This window comes from Zeus faber, assembly GCF_960531495.2.
Source record: "Zeus faber genome assembly, chromosome: 19".
NCBI lineage: Eukaryota > Metazoa > Chordata > Actinopteri > Zeiformes > Zeidae > Zeus > Zeus faber.
In genome coordinates, this window is record NC_137206.1 from 17765622 (window position 1) to 17784361 (window position 18740).

General features: G+C 42.6%; 3 protein-coding genes and 1 long non-coding RNA gene across 6 annotated transcripts in view; 2 read left to right on the top strand and 2 right to left on the bottom strand.

Annotated features, from left to right (window-relative positions):
* Window positions 1-43: 43 nt before the first annotated feature.
* On the top strand, window positions 44-1377 carry tcf24 (transcription factor 24; the record flags this gene model as incomplete). The annotated part of the gene is made up of 2 exons (XM_080020400.1): window positions 44-496; window positions 1270-1377. 2 exons carry the CDS (start codon window positions 44-46, stop codon window positions 1375-1377), a joined length of 561 nt encoding a protein of 186 aa, XP_079876526.1.
* Window positions 1378-5642: 4265 nt separating this feature from the next.
* LOC307244855 lies at window positions 5643-9051 on the top strand. The gene is made up of 8 exons (XR_013844661.1): window positions 5643-5750; window positions 6957-7022; window positions 7255-7312; window positions 7571-7628; window positions 7850-7908; window positions 8154-8215; window positions 8445-8502; window positions 8868-9051. It is a non-coding gene; the product is annotated as an uncharacterized lncRNA (long non-coding RNA).
* Window positions 9052-9060: 9 nt separating this feature from the next.
* Window positions 9061-16212, bottom strand: mcmdc2 (minichromosome maintenance domain containing 2; the record flags this gene model as incomplete). Its single annotated transcript, XM_080020198.1, has 14 exons — window positions 9061-9342; window positions 9853-9962; window positions 10374-10516; window positions 11017-11196; window positions 11651-11817; window positions 11931-12136; window positions 12231-12468; window positions 12601-12729; window positions 14253-14354; window positions 14853-14975; window positions 15095-15290; window positions 15742-15801; window positions 15899-16029; window positions 16116-16212. 14 exons carry the CDS (start codon window positions 16210-16212, stop codon window positions 9176-9178), a joined length of 2049 nt encoding a protein of 682 aa, XP_079876324.1. The 3' UTR covers window positions 9061-9175.
* A 1700-nt stretch (window positions 16213-17912) lies between these two features.
* Window positions 17913-18740, bottom strand: part of sgk3 (serum/glucocorticoid regulated kinase family member 3) — a 13443-nt gene continuing 12615 nt past the window's right edge. For all 3 annotated transcript variants that reach the window (XM_080020201.1, XM_080020199.1, XM_080020200.1), the window contains exon 17: window positions 17913-18740. This exon is cut by the window's right edge and continues 175 nt beyond it. The gene's annotated coding sequence lies outside the window, so the exon portion shown is untranslated.

An 18740-nucleotide genomic window follows, 5' to 3' on the forward strand; every position in this document is an offset into this window, starting at 1 on the left:
AACCACTGTCATGTTAAATCCTGTAGGTTTGTAATCGCTCTCAATGGATGGAACTGGAAGACAAACGAGCAAACGAGTGGGAAGTAGCAGCACCGCCGCCCCAGTGACCGTTATGGACGAAAGCCCCTCGTCCAGTCCCAGCTCCAGCCCCGACGGCGGTCGCAGGGAGGCGCAGCGCTCCAGGGGGCTCCAGGCCGGGGGGCTCCAGGCCGGGGGGCTCGGCGGGAGGGGACGCCCGGCAGCGGCCAACGCGGCCCGGGAGAGGAGCCGGGTGCAGACCCTGCGACACGCCTTCCTGGAGCTCCAGAGGACTCTGCCGTCCGTGCCGCCGGACACCAAGCTCTCCAAGCTGGACGTGCTGATACTGGCCACCACGTACATTGCTCATTTGACCCGAACACTGCAGGACGAAGGCGCGGAAGAGGGAGAGAAAAGCACCAAACACACGGAGGCTTTACACTCCCTGACGGGTGAAGGATACCTGCACCCCGTGAAAGTAAGTGTGAAGCCCTGCTGGAATAATAATAATACCAATAATAATTATAATAGTTATAATAATAATAAACAAACTGTTTATTATTATTTACAAGTGGAGTGCCCCCAAAAAAAGTATAATTATTATTATTTTATTATGTTATTATTATTACTACTATTATTATTAGCTTTGTGATTATTATCACAATAATGATTATAACAAAACAATTATTATGATTATTATGATTATTAATATTAGATGTATCGGCGTTATTGTTTTAATTATTATTCATATTAGTATCACTCGAATTATTAATATATGACGCTGACATTATCATTGTGATGATTATAAGATAAGATAAACCTTTATTAGTCCCACACCGGGGAAATGTACAAATATGATATCATATGATGATGATTATTATTGTTGTTCTTCTTTTTCTTCTTCTTCTTCTTATTATTATTATTATTAATAATAACAAAAATAATAATACAAATTGTTATTAGCATTAATAGTCTTATTACGGTATGTCCTTGTTGGTACGAATATACCTGCTACATCCATTACAAATAAAGCATTGCGTTTAACTAAAATGATTTTATTCTTCAGCACAATGCCTTACTTTGAATATTTAATATTATATAAGAATTTAAGTCGACTTAGAAATACTAAATCAAGCGGTTCTGGCAACTGGATTTAAAAGGCGCAGAGCAGCGTTCACAGCCTTAATTTAGGTGTAAAGGTAGTTTCCGACAGACGAGGCCTTAACCAGCTTCAATCTTTTTCCCTTCCAGAAGTGGCCCATGCGATCCCGACTGTACGTCGGAGCAAGCGGACAATTCCTGAACAGTTCAAACCGGACAGAGTCCGAAAGCCAAGGCCCGTCGTCGTCCACAGCTTAGTTAAAAAATAAAAGAAGCTAATTGTATGGGACGATTTATTTTATTGTTTGCATGAGTTCATGCTGCATACCCAGGAGACGGGGCACGAGTTACATTTGGAACACAGTCCTATTCTTAGGACGATAGGAAGACGATGTAAATTAATATATGTTGTGACTATTTGGTTGTTGTTGTTAATTTCGAGAGAGCATACGCGATGCTGCTCCGCCTTGTGCAGATCTATACACGTCCCGGGTGTTGTGGGCCCGTCATGCTTGAGGTGTGCACTTTCAGTTAAAACATTTGCACTAAATGCATGTGTGAATAACTCAACATCTGTCATGTGAAGTGGTCTGTCAGAGAGTCAACACCACGGCCTCCTCTTCTCCTTCTCACCTATTTTTACATGCATGCTTGTCAATGTGTTTGTGAATAAACGACTTCGTTGTAAAAAAAATAAATAAATGTCGGATAACGAACGGAGATGGGGGGGGAAGTTTTTTTTTTTTTAATTGAAATGGTTTTTTTTAAGGAAAGCCAATATTGAATAAATGCCAAAAATCGTGTTTTGGAAAGGTTACAAGTCACAGATCAGTGTATTGTGTAATAATTCGATGTTTACGAACGACCATCCGTTATCCCTGCAGCTGAGGTCAAAACGGATCGTCAGTCTGGTAAAATGTGAGCTGTGGGTGATTAAAATCATTAATAATGTAAAATTCACTGAAAGATAAAACAAAATGTAATTCACATGATCAAAGCAGCGTTTTCTCTTTTTAGTTTAGTTTCTGGATCCATGACAGACGAAACACTTAGTTCTCTGGGTACTGTACCATAGTAATGAAACATGAGAATGTATAATAATAATAATAATAATAATAATAATAATAATAATAATAATAACTTTCAAATTGGTATCAATTTGAATCATACCTTAATTATAATTCTTATTATGTATTTTTTGTATATTTCCTTGTAGTGGGAGAACTGGTGGTCTTTCCATATAGTTAGGGTGGATTTTATTGTATTCTTTTTCATAGAAACACATTTCCTTTGTCACTCCAGCGATCGGCGCTGTGCGTCACTCACATCCCATAAGTTTCCTAATAACTGGAATCAGGGGGGAAAAGACCCTTAGAATGTAGAGTGCGGACACGGACACGGTGGGTGGAGGCGAGGAGACACGCATTGTAGTGTGTGGACCTTAGTGATGAAAAGCTCGGCTCTTCACGTGAACGGAATACACAGGCTTGCGACGGGGCTTGCGACTCACAGAATTGTATTTTATTTTAGTCCATGCCTACAACGCAGCAGACCAAATGAAGTATGTCACCTGAATTCATTTCAGAAAGATCAACCAGTTGAATAAAAGTAACAATAAACATGTTACACGGCACTACACGGATTATAAACCTCATCTTATAAATTACAATATATATCATCAGTACGGGGGATTTGTTTTAAATCAGACATTATGAAATATTGTAATTGATCCTGTATATAATTACCCATAATTCCTATGATGAAATAGATCCCTCCATATCGAGACCCGAAAAACACATGGGACACAATAACCAAAATGGGTTTGGGATAGCAGTGGTGGAAAGGGCGTGTTTAAAAGTGCCCAAAGTCCATCTAAGTGCTGTTCCTTGGAGGAGTAGACCACACCTTATAAGACTCAGTGGCTCAAAGACGTAAGCCGCTCTAGCAGGGCTTCAGGGTTTGAGGGCTTCTAAGGTGGCACCCTGGGGGCACGTTAGAAGGCGCCCGGAGACCAGGTATGAGCATGAAGGAGACCCAGTGGCACAATGGTTCAAATCCAGCGCTGCCGTCGCAGGTTCAAGTTTGGCTTTTCCATCCAAGTCCTGTGCCTTTAATCAAATCATTGCAGGAGACCGACCAAACTCACTCTGTCTCAGTTGCACAAAGAAATGAGCTGCGATTCCAGGGTTCAATGGTGAGCTAGCTGAAAGGTAGCACTCCGAGGGTATGTTTAAAAGTGCCTGGAGAACAGGGCTGAGCGTGAAGGTGACCTGGTGGCGTGATGGTGTTGTAACTGCACAACCGTTCAACTCCTCCTCTCTGCCCTGGTAGCCTTATCACAACAACAACAAATCCCGCTGCAGTTGGTCCCGGGGGGACTTTGCGCACCTCCGGGAACGATGACGCTGATAAGGAACAATCAGGGAGTTTTCAGAGAGAAAGCTGTGCGCAGCAGAAGTTTTAAAACCTATTATTGTAACTTTATTGTTGGCGTCGTTGTTCCCATAACAGTTAAACGTAATGATTCCCATGATATGTTATCTTTCGGACAAAATGCTCTCCATCTGCTCTCCAAGCAGTAGTGTCTGAATCATGATGTCAATCACAAAATTAGTGGCGTTCATCTAGACATCAGTTCTTGAACCCTGAAGGCCTACTAGTGTGGATTACCTCTCTGAGCCACTGAGTCTTATGAAGCTTGGAGGTCTCCTTTCGATCATCTAACCAACTATAAAATAAACGATAAAGGAAGGAATCTCTGTCTGTCTGTCTGTATTATTTCGACAACCGTTCATCCGATCTACTTCACACTTGGCGGGTGTATTGCTGGAGACCCAAGGACATGCAGTGTTTAATATGGTGCAATTTGGACACGTGACACATGTAATATTAAGAAACTTTCAATGAAACTCTTGAATCATTATCTTGAATCGCTAGTGGCAAGCCAGCGGGGGGGGCAAGGCTTCAGAGCTCGGCGACTGAGTCACAAAGAGTGTTTTTCCCCGGTGTATGATTTTAACCGGCAGTTTCGTGTTCCATTGTGGAACACAGGACTGAATCATTGACATTTTGTTAACCTGTGCCATAAAAATGTCTTACAAAGTCTTACATTTTGAACGGGCATGTACTAGTAAACTATAAAGGAAGGAATTGATGTCTGGCGGTATGTCCGTCTGTCAGTGTGCATGTCCCTCGATTATCTCTACAACCGGTCACCTGATCGACTTCACACTTGGCGAGTGTATTGCTGAGGACCCAGGGACCATCATGTCAAATTTGGTGCAATTTGGGCACGCAACATTGCCTGAATGCTCAGCTCTGTGCAGCAGTGGGGCGGAGCTTTAGGGCTCTGCGACTGAGTCACAAAGACTGGCTGCCAAAAGGGTCGGCAGATCAAGCAGGCTTCACGTTCTTGCTCAAGATGAAATGTCGTAGAAAGTCTCAAATTTTGATCGGACATGTACTAGTATTAATAAACTTTCAATAAACAGCGAGCCGGGGGGGGGGGCGGGGCTTCAGGGCTCTGCGACTGAGTAACAGAGTGTCTCTGGCTTATGTAAGGGTATTGGTACTTTTACTTGATATAAATGTCTACATACTTCACACATCATAGATAGATAGATAGATAGATAGATAGATAGATAGATAGATAGATAGATAGATAGATAGATAGATAGATAGATATTTTGTGAATGAGTGAAGGAATTTGCCCATTACCTGTCTATATGCTGGATGATGATGGTATTTACAAGTATATCAAATTTGGTATAAAATGAAACAGTCAATGAAAGAGGTACAATGACATAAATAAAAAGAAATAACAAACAAGAAGGAAAAGAAGACACAAAAACCCCTCCAGGGTTTCGTAGTTATTCTCGATAAGCAGTCACGATTCACATACGGGAGTTGACAAGATGGAATCTGTGTACAATCCTGAAGAAAAGCCCTTAATTCTATTTGGAATTACATATGTATTAACAAGTGGGAGTACTAACAGGATCAATACATTTTTTTATAAAATCGTTTGAACACTTTCTGTCCAGTATAGATAATTATCCCATCAGCGGCTCACGGTTCGTGCGTTATTGCCTCTGAACCCTGAGTCATTTAACACATTATTTCAAATACGATTTAATATATATATTTTTTCCCTGGTCCCATTGTCTTCCTCTGACTGAGTGCAGAGCGTGTCAATGGTTCAGTTCGGATTCTCATGAAGCTTTGCTCGCGGAAAAGAGCTCCCTCATATAGCTGTTGTTCGCTGGCCGTGCTTACGTCAAGCGAGGTGGAGAGGAGCCTCACGTTTGTCCTGCCTTGGGCCTTCTGGGTTCAACCTTCTATTTGGAAATAAAAAAAAGGATCGGCCATTTAGCTCGAGATACCGAGATAACTCGTATAATTCACTAGCTCGCCAAAAAAAACAAAAAAACAAAACAAAAAACACACATTGAGACGTCTCACTACGAGTTCCGTTTCCAATGCGCATGCGCAACAAAAAAGGGGGCACTTAACAGGCGGGCAACCCGGAAGTCCACCCTCTCTCACGCTGCGTGCGCGGAGCGGACGGTACCCGAGCGTAGCGTCGCCACGCGCTATCAAATAGGTGCTTTGCGTTTATCCGTCGGTCTGAGGTAGGTGGCGATGTGATCGATTCGTCCGTCTTGGTGAACACGCTACGCGCTCCTATTCTCACAAAGCCGACGTGTGTGGTGGGTTTACGTGGTCCCGTGTGCTTATCGACCGTGCCACGTGGGAGAAGTGCGGCACGAGGCTGCCTGTTACGTGTCGCTCGACAGGGGGGGGGGTAGCAAGTAGGCGAAGGTAATGCGCGACTCACCGTTATCGCCAAGCCAGTAGATGGCGAATCCGTATTTGCTTTTTAAAGCATGCATTCGTGATAGACAAGACACTTATCTAATTTTTTATTTTTATTTTTTTAATCGCCGAAACGCCACCTTGGATTGCTGTCACCAATTGACGTGTGTGCTCGCAATGGACCACCTTCTTAAAATCAGTGCGTAATGACCTGCGTCCATCCTGGAACGCGATAAATCATCCACCCAGACAGCTCTAATGACAACACGACCCCACTGTCCATTCATGACTTCGGCCAGGGCCAAGGGGGTTAGCGGAGAATCCCGTAGTCTGGGGATTGACTCCTTATTATTTCGTACCCCGGTCCCCTCGGAGGGGGATAAAGATCACGGCATAGGTCGGGACCCGCTGTTGAGCCGGCCCAGTGCCGTCTCTGCTCCCAGGCTGCACCACCACCGTGCCCTTTGACCTTCGAGTGATCAGTCATCTTTCCCTAACTATATCGACCATCCTCTCACTACAACTTAGCCACTCGAGCTATTCCTCCGCCCAAGATCAATAACTGGAACACGCTGATGTTGGGTGACAGTGACTTCACCTGATCTGATCGTTGAAGCGATGGTCATTAGAATTGAAAATGAGTACGTTTGTGATTTTATTTTTGTCCCAGTAGTTTCCTTTTGACCACTCTGTCACCTGCTCGAGTTTGTCAGACTGCTGCTGCAGATCACACACGAAAACGCGAGCCCAAAAAGTAGTTTGAGATTATCATATTTTCATTGAAAAAAATGGCATTATTTTCCGCCTGAAATATAAAGCAAAAAAGAAACTCCTCGCAATTCTTTTGATACCACATAAAATCATGGGTTAAGAAAAGGTTGGAGCTCGGGGATCTCTTTGTCGTTAAGTGTAACTTGCATATAAATCTGTAATATAGAGGTTTGTAGTAGCTCAAATCTGGCAGGCTTTATTAACCAGTAAATACTACGACTTATTTGGAATTTACTTTTTATTCCCTTCAGATGATTCAAATCTCAGGCCAAACAGATGTCAGGTGAATACCTCTGATTCCCTGAAGTGAGCTGAAGGTGGGTGTAAATAAAAGGAGATCCACATTCGGTGTTGGTTTAGTTGCTGGTGTAGTGATGAGTTCACATTTGCCGTTTACCCGTCAGACAATAGGGTGGTGATGCTGTGACTATCTGAAACACCAGTGTCGCACATAGATTATCTTTATTTTTTTATTTTTACTCAAATTCTGAGAATTGTATTAAGTTTTTTTGCACCAGCCTAACCCTGTACCTTGTAATTTTAAATCAGATGTCGTGCAGACCAGACATGTGAAGTGAAGGTCTTGGATACCTGTGGTGAACCGGGGGTGAGTGGATAAATTGTATTTAAAATATTTAGTTTGATACAGATTCTTTCGGCTGCTGGAATAGTGATGACTTCACATTTGCCGTTTACCCGTCAGACAATAGGGTGGTGATGCTGTGACTATCTGAGAAACCTTTGAAACGCACCATGTATATCCATGTTTACACTAATTTGGAGGATTCCATTGTAAGTTGCTTTAAACATTTTCTTTTTGCACCAGCATAACTCTGTACTTTGACTTTCATTCTAAATGTCTTAGATCTCATGCACACCAGACATGTGGGGTGAAGGTCCTTGATTACCAGCGGTGAACTGGGGTGAGTGGATTAATTAAAATATTTAGTTTTATGCTGATCAGTTTGGCTGCTGGAGTAGTGATGAGTTCACATTTGCCGTTTACCCGTCAGACAATAGGGTGGTGATGCCGTGACTATCTGAAACACCAGTGTAACACAAAGATTATCTTGATTTTCTGAGAATTATATAAATTTTATTTTTTTGCACCAGCCTAACCCTGTACCTTGTAATTTTAAATCAGATGTCGTGCAGACCAGACATGTGAGGTGACGGTCTTCCATACCTGTGGTGAACTGGAGGGTGAGTGGATGAATTGTCATTGAAACATTTAGTTAGATACAATCCTTTTGGCTGCTGGAGTAGTGATGAGTTCACATTTGCCGTTTACCCATCAGACAATAGGGTGGTGATGTCGTGACTATCTGAAACACCAGTGTAACGCACCATTGAGTTTTTGTTTAACTACAATTTAAAATTGGAAGAATTGCATTCTGAGTTAATGAGATTAAAAAAAAAAACAACTTCTCACTCCTAAATTGTCTCAGGTTTGATGCAGACCAGTGGTGTGTTGTGGTCAGAGGCTGTATGATACTGTAGTAAACTGGAGGTGAGTGGATTAAATGTAATTCAAAACGTTTACTTTAATACTGATCTGTTTAGCTGCTGGTGTAGTGATGAGTTCACATTTGCCGTTTACCCATCAGACAATAGGGTGGTGATGCCGTGACTATCTGAAACACCAGTGTAACACAAAGATTATCTTGATTTTCTGAGAATTATATTAAGTTTATTTTTTTTGCACCAGCCTAACCCTGTACCTTGTAATTCTAAATCAGATGTCGTGCAGACCAGACATGTGAGGTGAAGGTCTTGGATACTTGTGGTGAACTGGGGGTGAGTGGATAAATTGTAATTAAAACGTTTAGTTTGGTACCGAGCCTTTTGGATGCTGGAATAGTGATGAGTTCATATTGCCCGTCAGACAATAGGGTGGTGATGCTGTAACTATCTGAAACACCAGTGTGCTTATTCATAATTATTAACTTTAGTAGAAATATTGATGGTTTTGGGGTTTTTTGTTTTTTTTATCCAAAATGTTTTAGCAGCCATTTAGTGAAACAATTTGTTGTGATTGTCTCGATACGGTGATTAGTCAAAAAAAATTCAGAAAAACTATTGAATGGGTCAAGACTAAGTTGCTGGGATATGTTGCTACTTAATGATCCAGTTTCTTGAAACACATGTTTTCCTTCTTTCAGTGTAGCCTGGAATGTAGGAGGACCACTATCTACCAGAAGTGCAATGGATTGTGAAGCTTGTGTGCTCATTAAATGCTTCCTCTGAACTGAATTTAATAAATTCCAAATAATTCAATCACAGAAACTTCATGTATTTTCTTTTCAATTCATTTTGTCAATTAACCCAATATCATTTGTGTTGTGTTTTTTTACACTGATTTATAAGTTAAGAATAATTCGAAAGGGACCACTTGGCATTTTCACCAGTGATTCATCAGACAGGACTGAGGTTTAGCTGCATACCTGTGTTTCTGAACTCCGTGGAGGGCTTACTCCTCTGTGATGTAAGAGTCAGAGCCCGGTGCGTAGGTGTAGATGAAGTGCAGGATGTTCTGCTGGAGCTTCTCCAGGGTCAGCTCTCTTCGTTTCAAGGCCTCCAGATCGCACAGGTCACAGGGAAACACTGCGTCAGGCGGAATAACGAGGGCAGAGGACCCTGTGGGGAGAAAGTGCTTGTTGCATCCTAGAGAAAACCTTGACACACTTTTGTCCTGTGAAGATGTTCTGTCCTTATTACCTTTTTTATAAAAAAAAAAAAAATGTAATCACATTCGTCTTATGCTGTGTGGATTAAACTGCAAACACATTTCTGTATGCATTTCTTATTTTGATTAATTGATTTGTCTGGGGTTCTGTTTTTTTTTCTGCCTCACTTGTGCATGTTTGCATTCTTGAAATGCAAGAAATGTGGACTCCACCACCAAAACCTGTATTAACACAAATACACTTTCTCAAAGTGCCTGCTTAAAAATGTAAAACACTGATTACCACTTGAAATAAAATCTGGAATGTTAATCCAGAGGTTCTCCTGTTTTTGAATGTCAAATAGTTTTGCAGAGTAAAAATCTAAATCAGTACAGAACATTACATGACTGGTCCGTTGTGGACAAATTGGAGTCCGTGCGCCCGTACTGGGCTAAAATATAAATAAATTAATTCACTTTACCATGTCTAAGTGTGATTGAATTTTCACACAAAAGCACTGCAATTACAGCATCATGCTCCAGCACTCTGGTCCTCAGGCTCAGCTTGCAGTGGGCCTCAGCGAGAGAGATCCTGTTACCAAAAAGGATGAAGGCTCTTGAATTGTGGAACGATCAAGTGCTTGTCGCATATGTAAAAGCATATTTTCAGCAATTGACATTCCCAGATAAGCAAATACATTATGGATTAAGACCTTACGTTTTTATTCTCTATGAAACCAGTGTAGTTTGGTTGAATTACTACAGATGCAACACAGTGAAAGCGCTTTTTAAACATTTGTCTTGTGAATATAACTGTTGTGAAGGCAATAGTTGGACAAACATGAAAATGGTGCACCACCTTGTGGAGAAAGATGACATTACACTATGCATTCATGATAAACTATATCCTAGCAACCGTGAAAGCAAGAGCAGATTGACGATAAATAAGTAATAATAAAACAATCTGTCGAACAAGAAATGATCTTTGTAATGCAACACTTACAGTAGTTTGATGGAGGCCATGGACACTTTGATACCTTGGTTCTGGCCTGATCGCACCCTGCGGCTGGCCATGTAGTAGCTGTGGATCATCCTCTCTGCGCCAGGGGTCAGCTCCACTTTTAAACCCCGGGCATGTGACAGAAGCTGAAGGGAAAATTAATGCATTAGGATTACAGTAGGGTTTGCGGCAAATGACTCAAACCTCAGGGTCCAAACATTAGGCCACACACAAGGCCCAGAACCCCCAGTTGACACAGACCCTTACCGTGCCCCCGTAGACACTACACGTTAAATTAATGTCCCCATATCTCCACACAAATTGATATGATATGTCAATGTGTTACATGAACGCACATTCTTCATTCTACTGGACTGTTATCCGTGCACATTGCACATACTGTTATACCTCATACTGTGAGGTACTGCGCTTAAACATTTGCACATTCCTGCACAATTTGTAACAGCTCTGTATTAGAAAAAACAGCCTTATTTTCCATATTCATATATTTGCCATTTGTTTTCCTTTTGTTCTATTTTTAATGTTTCTTGAGAAATTCCTTGTATGTGTAAAGTTACTTAGCAATAAAGACTATTCTATTATATTCTATTATGAGCTTTAAAAACAGCACTGTGGTCTGTTTAACCTCCTGGTAGTCCTTTGTGGGGAACTTCGCACAGGATGGATAAAGGGGCTCCCCAGGTTGGACAGCCTGCCTGATGGTGTGGACGGTCTGGGCCAGCACAGTCTCTCCTCCCAATGTGTCCACACACTGAACCACCAAGCCAAACACTTCTGCTAGTTGTGCCGGCACTGGACCCATTTCCTGCGTACAAAAAGTAAAGTGAGGATTAATTCCAAGTTTTCATGCATGTTGAAAAAGTCATTTGACACCACCCTGCTTTGAGAAAGGAAACAACAAAATATATATAGATCTTTTTTTTTTTATACTGTAACTAATAAAATTACTTGCTACTAGAGTAAAAGCTGTTGCCCACATTATGACAGCTTCACAGAAAGCCTTTTCTATTTTTATGGGGATTGCATGGTACTAATTTCTTCTCTATCTAAGACCTACTTACCACAGGGAAAGTTATACGAGACTTATTGTTGCTAACTTTGTAACTAAATGACTAATTAATAATCTTGTTTTGAAATGCCCTCTGACAAATCAACATTACTGCTGACGATGACTGTGGGGTACAGTTGGTCTGACTGTGATTGATATATAAGGTGATTTTCTAAGTCATTTGTTTGTAACTCTTTGTGTGTGCGCCCACCGCTGCTCCCAGAACGGCAAAATCTATCCTGCTGGACCTTTGAGAGGCCTCCGTAGAGTCTGCCAGGGCCCAGAAACTGCATTGTACCGGAAAACAAAGCTTCTGGTCAGCATCCTCGCCGTACTTCTTCCCCGGGATGAACACGGGTACTGCACGGCCCTCCAGAACTGAGAGAGGTGTTTAAATTAACTGGATTAACTCCAAATCGACTCCAAATAGTGTAGAAGAAATAAGGGACAACAACCCAAATTACAATACAATTATTGCCTTTGTACGATACCTGATTGAATGGCATCCAACTTGTCCCTCCTGTAGCCGCCCAGGTCACCCAGCATGCAGATGCCTCCTGTAGCAAGCAGGGCAGAGCCTGCGTGGATGTTGGCCGTACCGGTTCCGTGTTTGTCACGCGAGAGAAAAGCAAACATCTCTCCCGAGGCCTGATGTCTCACCCCACGCCCGGCCAGGCTCAAGCTGTACGCCAATAACCTTTAGACGAAGCACACAAGTCTGAAGCCCAATTCTCCAGAGTCCTCTGATTAAAGAATCCTCCCATCAACCCCCATCAATCGGATGCATTTACCTATCAACGATGAGAGTGTCAGAAGTCAGTACTAGTAAGTCGAGGTAGCGACAAATATCTGTCGGGTTCCCTGTGGTCTGAACCAGGCTGAGAAGCAGGCTCAGCTTCAGAGAGTTGTACAGGCCTGGAGGAACCACAGCAGAGCCAAAGGAGTTGGCCACCATGGCAGCAAACCTCCAGGGAGAACACGCGCAGGCCCTCAGGAGAGTCTGGAAGTTGTCACTAATTTGGTGTGGATCTAAGTATTTGGGAATCACAAATGTGAAATAATTACTAAGAGGTTGATTCTTTTACAATGATGAACAACGTTCCCATGGAACAACTGCTGCTTCTGATTATCGGTAGCAGGAATTAATATGAGCTTGATTACAGATTGGCTCCCACGGTTGGACACTGCTGGCTTCTACGCTCCAGGTAATGTTCGGCCACTGGTGCACGTGCGCAGGAATGCCCAGCACCTTGTAGAACTGTCCTAACCTCATGGAATTACACAGCTCATCTACACGACGAAAGGAAACAAAGCAATAAGACTCAAAGGAGTTGTCTACCCTTGTGTGGTGAAACACACATGCCACCTACACGACACTGCCAAAAGCAACACAGAGTGGGGCCACAGGAACAAAGATTCCTCTGTGCAAGGATTGTGCAGTCAGCTAATGAGTGCTCCTTGCACTTATTAACATATATGTTTAGTAACGAGAACCCTGTGTATTAAATTCCTCCATAGGACTGGGTCAACAAAATATGCTAATCCTCGTGTTGAGATTTGTAGTCTCTCAGGGGCAGCGGCTGGACAATGTTATTAGAGGGGACAGGAACACCTAATATCTCACCAGGGGACACGGTGAGTGGCTGGCTACTTAAAACTTTATTTATTTGAACTCTCCCCCACTAAGGCTCCAAAATGAGGCTCATTTAAAAAAAAACCAGAAAATTAATGACAAACTTCAGCACATCTGACTTTCTGTAAATACAATTTTTACAACCCTAAAATCCATAATGGTGGGTGAATAGAACGCAACAGAACAACCTGGAATCTCACAAAAGTTGTGCAGTTATCCAGGGCAGGATTTTTGGCACATAGGCAACATTTTTTTCTCAACCTCTATAGTTGGAAAATGGGAAAAAAAGTGGTTTTCCTAACAATTAAAGAATTAATAACAAAATATAAAATTACTCTTTTACATTTTACAATTTCTCAAAGCAGTGGTGGCCAACCTGAGGCCCAAGATTTATTGAAAATAATCTCTTCAAAAAATATTTTTTAATAAAAAATATATATATTTTCCGAAATGAATCCTTTATTCATGATTTTCTTTCATAATATTAGTCAGAGAGGTTAGGCAGGTAGGTTAGTTAAATAGTCTTGTCTAGTATTATTGGTGTGAAAGTCGTGTCTGGGTGTGATTTATAACTGTATGGCCCTCAGAGCAATACAAGGGCCACACATGTGGCCCGTGGTTAAAACCAAGTTGGCCACCACTGTTGTGAGGGCAAAGAGTCAAGTACAGAACAGTCTCTTGGGAGTTGGCAGATTTCCAATGTGTTGCTGAACCTAAACCCTAACGTTGAAACGTGGTTTGTGCTTGTTCCACAATGTCAGGCTTGTCTCTAAATTGCAGATAGTAAAAAAAATATTTTTTTATAGCAGCTAAATACAAAAGATAAAACCAGGGTGTAAAATACTTTTTTACACACTAGCCACTGTGTTTGGTGTCTCAACTTCTAGGAGCCACTCAGCTTTTTTACCAGCCCCTTTTTAAAAATAATTATTAAAGGCTAAATATGATACAAATGAAACACAAGACGCACATAAACAGGCTAATCTCTGTGTCAAACTAACAGCGATGTAAGTTAACAAAATGCAAACAGAGGGGCATCGGCCACTGTGAAAGGTTAGCCTCATAAATTTCCCAGCCACTCCGCAAAATCACCAACATTTGGCGGGTGTCCATTTTGAAACCTTGGATAAAATACACAAAAGTGTAAACACATAATATACCAACTGTACGGTAAACCTACCTCGAAGAAACACGGTGACAGATTGGTACCTTGGGGAACTTTGTGGACGGACACTCAGAACACCTAATGCTTTGACATGGATCAGCTCCACCAGCTGTTTGTCTGTCGCCACACACACACACACACACACACACACACACACACACACACACACACACACACACACACACACACACACACACACACACACACACACACACACACACACTTACCTTACTGCACATATCTGTATATACAAATAGCCTATCCTAACTCTTTTCCCATCACTACTCTGTATTACCTTTTTGAGTCTTATTTTATTTTATTTCTTATTATTCTATTCATTAACTGCATTAGGTTTTAGGAATTGGTTAATTTTAGTTAGTTACCTAGGTAGGAATTAGGTTAGCTATTATGTTTGGTTTAGTAACCATTGTGCATAATCTGTGTGTTGCCAAGACATTTCACTGCATATATCTCTGAAAGTATGTATATGTATATGACGAATAAACCTCTTGAAAATCATCAAATCTTGAAATCATGTGCGCTTATCAGAAGCAGAAATGCAGCAAAAATGTGTTTCTGAAGCAGATTGTCGGTCGAAAAGCATCTCTCTCTCACCTCCGAGCACCCTGAATTTGACATCCTCTTTGAGGGGAGAGGAGCATATGAGGCAGCTAAAGTCATTCCTGACCGTGGCCGACTCGGTCGCACCAGGGGCGTGGACCCGGATGTGGTAGAATCCTAGAGGCGCCACGAAAATTTAACTCACTCACTTGAATTCGCCTTGGATCTAGAGAGTCATGAGCTCGGTTTGGAAGCACAACAAATTCTCTCAGACGCTGCTTTCGGGTGAGCATTACCTGTGGAGCCGGGGCAGTCCTCCTCTGTGCAGAGGAACCGGGCGCCCTGGGTGTACTTTGTGACCCTCGTCACGGAAATGACTGCACCCTCCATGGCTCGCGGCCTCATGGGGCCGTACCCACGAGGAAAAGCACACAAATCCAGAGTGTACTCGGGGAACGGAGGGAGGTGTGCGGGTTTCAGAATTATATTCACCTTGACATGAACATACAGACGCCTAATTGTAAACTGAGTGATTGGAAGAGCACACGTAAGTGCAGGTTTCGTAAAGAAGGACTGGAATGACTGGAAGCCTATATCACCTAACTCAACAGATATCCAGGCTGGTATTGTTGTATACATTTACTCATCCTGTACAAATATCCCATTTACATTCAGACCCACAGCCAATACTAGCAACTGCCGTAGCCCTTAAATTGGTCCCGTGCATCGAATCACAATTATATTCCGTACATTTTTGTCGATTCTGTTTTTATTTTTTTGGGGGGTTTGCTTACACTGTTTCGATGTATGCACAACAATCCACTCACCTGTCGTTGTATATGAAAGTGCACTTGGGGGGAGCACAGACTGTGCTTTTGATACCGCATTGTGTGTGAATGACCAACAGGGGGGGGCGACAAACACACGGCCCGGCCCCCCTCACCTGGTTCTCCGTGTGGATCTTCTCGACGAGGCCAAGCGTTTTAATGGCGGCGAAGCAAACCTGAGGCGGGGCGACACGCGGCAACACACGACGTGAAACGGACGGAACCTCTCCCCCCCCCCCCCTCGACGTCCGCCCGGGGGCCCCCGAAACTCACGGACTGGAAGAGGCGCGTGGCCCTCCGGGGCTCGTGCAGAACGCAGTGCCCCAGCAGCGGGTCCAGCTCCACCGCGTCGGAGGGGTCGACGCTCACGCAGAACCGGTAGACCGCCTCGCTCTGCTGGGGGCCTGGTGGCGGCGAGAGGCGCGCCGGTCACGGGGGGGGGGGGGGGGGGGGGCGCTCAAACCGCGGCGTGTTCGACGAACGCGCTTACCGTTGTATGGTTCACAGTCTTCGGACAGTTTGAGGAGACCGCCGCTCCGGTCGAGGTACGAAAGGACGGACTCCTGGAGAGCCAGAACGGTGTCCATCTTTTTTACGCGACTTCGTGGCGGGGCACTTGAGGTGCTGTGTGCGGCGGTGCCGTCGAACGCTTCCCGCCGCGACGACGTGGGAAAAACCGGGCGACGGCGCCTGGGCCGCGATTTAATTAAAGGTGCCGTGCGCATGGTCGAGTGCCATCTGGCGGCGAGAGCGCAGAATGCAGCCGACCCGAGCACGCCCGTCCCTACGGTGGCCTTCGGGTGCTGCGAAGAAGAAGAAGAAACAGTCTTTATTCATCACGCAACACACCACACTACAACACATGCTTGCACACACACACACACACACGCACATGCTTTGATGGTGGCCGGTGAAATGGATCCTCTGCTTTTGACCCATCCTTGGCTTGTCCTTCCTCCGGGGGGCACAGCCAAGGAGCAGTGGGCAGCGTACGTGGACGCGCCCGGGGACCAGGTGAAAAATGTCCATCGCTGGTCAGACCATGATGTTGTGCATGTTTTTGGTGGGGGTCCTTACTGACGTGAGGTGGAGGAAACCCCATGTGAGCACGGGGAGAACATGCAAACTCCACACAGAAAGGCTCCTATTTGGGAGATAACCCGCCGGAGCACGGTGCCAACAGCGCCCCAGGCGGGAATCGAAACCCCGGACCTTCTGCGCCCCCCGGAGCCGACGTTTGGTTATTGTTGGTGTGACTATGAGTGTCGTTGAACGATTTGTATTTACAGACTCAAGAAGTGAACTGTAGCTTGCATACAGTGAATACGAGTCAGAAAACATAGAGATATACAGTATATATACGTACATAGCAGAGTCCTCGTCATGCTATTTGCTAGTGTCTATACGTTTAAACACACACACACTCATATGCATTCGAAGTCAAACAGTAGAAAAGCAGAAGGAAAAATAAAGAGGAAAAGGCTTCAAACGCCTGGGGGGGTTGACACTGAAACAAAAATGTAAACGTTGAAAGATTTGAGCAGCAAGGATTTAAACTCAAACTGGAAGAGATCTTGACGCAAACCTCATAGAGTTCGTTTAAACATCGGTTGTTATTGGATTATCACTTTAAGAATGATAAATAGTTCTTACATTTTTTTTTTTTTAAACAAGTTAAGGAGGGTTTACCCTTTTCCATTTGCATTTATGTTTTTGATATTTACACATAATGTTAATTATGGGCATTGGGTATTAATAGAGATCCCAACCTGAAATAGATCAACTGCAGGGTTGCCAGTGCCAACGTTTAACCAGCTCTAAAGATGCCAAAACTGCAATGTGACCGAAGAAGATACAAATAAATGCTCAATTGTTTCAGGCTCTGTCAAGCAAAATCCACAAGGATCTACTTCAAAATAAAAATAAAAAAATTCCGGAAGGTTTCAGCAGCTGGATTAACATTGTTAATAATATTAAATTAATTATCTTAGATTTGTGTGCGTATATGTATTAGATTTGTGTGTGTATATGTATGTTAGATGAACAGTATTTCTTTCTTAATGTTAGGTTACCTTAGTTGAAAAGTCTTATTTGGCTAGATATATTAACTACCCACTAATCTGCTGTTAAATGTATATATAAGTATTTTTTATCATTATGTTTTAACTACTTTAGTGAAAACTATCCCCCCAATGATGTGCTGTTGAGCTTACTTGGCCAAATGACCTTGTCTCGAATGAACATTGAAATCTCTCACGCATCCATACACAAACACAAACAAGGAGTATGCATTGATCAAATATATATATGTATTTTTTAAATTGTGCACTTCATTAACTGTCCAAATAGTGTACAACGTATACTGTATGGATAAGCAAACGCTCTAAAGTTATTCCATTATGATGTATACATGAGTTAAGTCAAAATGAAGAAAAATAACAAATAAAAAATAAAAAGTATTTGCAAAGACCCAGGGTCACTGAAAATGAAAACATATACATATATACATTTCTGGCCAGATTACGTATGGAAATGATCTGTCAACCAATCCTTTATTTTCAGTGGCCTCTCAAGTATAACACAATTCCAGCTGAAAGGTCAAGAAACCCTCAAATAATAACTCTTTACAGTGAAAGCGAGAACAGAGACTAACAAAACACGTCTGTCTACCTGACCGTGAGAAGACCTTTTAGCTGCAATTCAAACTTTTGTAGATGACTCCATTGAGGAGGATACTTTTCACTCAAATGGCAATTTTTTGAAGAGGGTTATCAAATACTCATTCTAGACCCCCCCCCCCCCCCTTTTTTTTTTACTGGATCACAGACCAAAAGACTACCCAATTCATACAGAATGGCAGTCCATATTATTTTAAAAATATATTCTGTTATATAAATACAATTTGGTAAAAAATAAAGACCTTTGTCATTCAATTTTTTTAAGCCGTCAAATTCATTTTTTTTTTTTTTTTTTTTTTTTAAGTGCCGCCTTGCTCTTAATTTCTTGCTTTGGCTTATTAGAACGGGTTTGTTCATTATACAGATTATTCCCTTTGGGAAAAAAAGTTAAGGCAGTTTAAGGCAATGCAAGACCGGGTGATTTTTTTTTTTTTTAA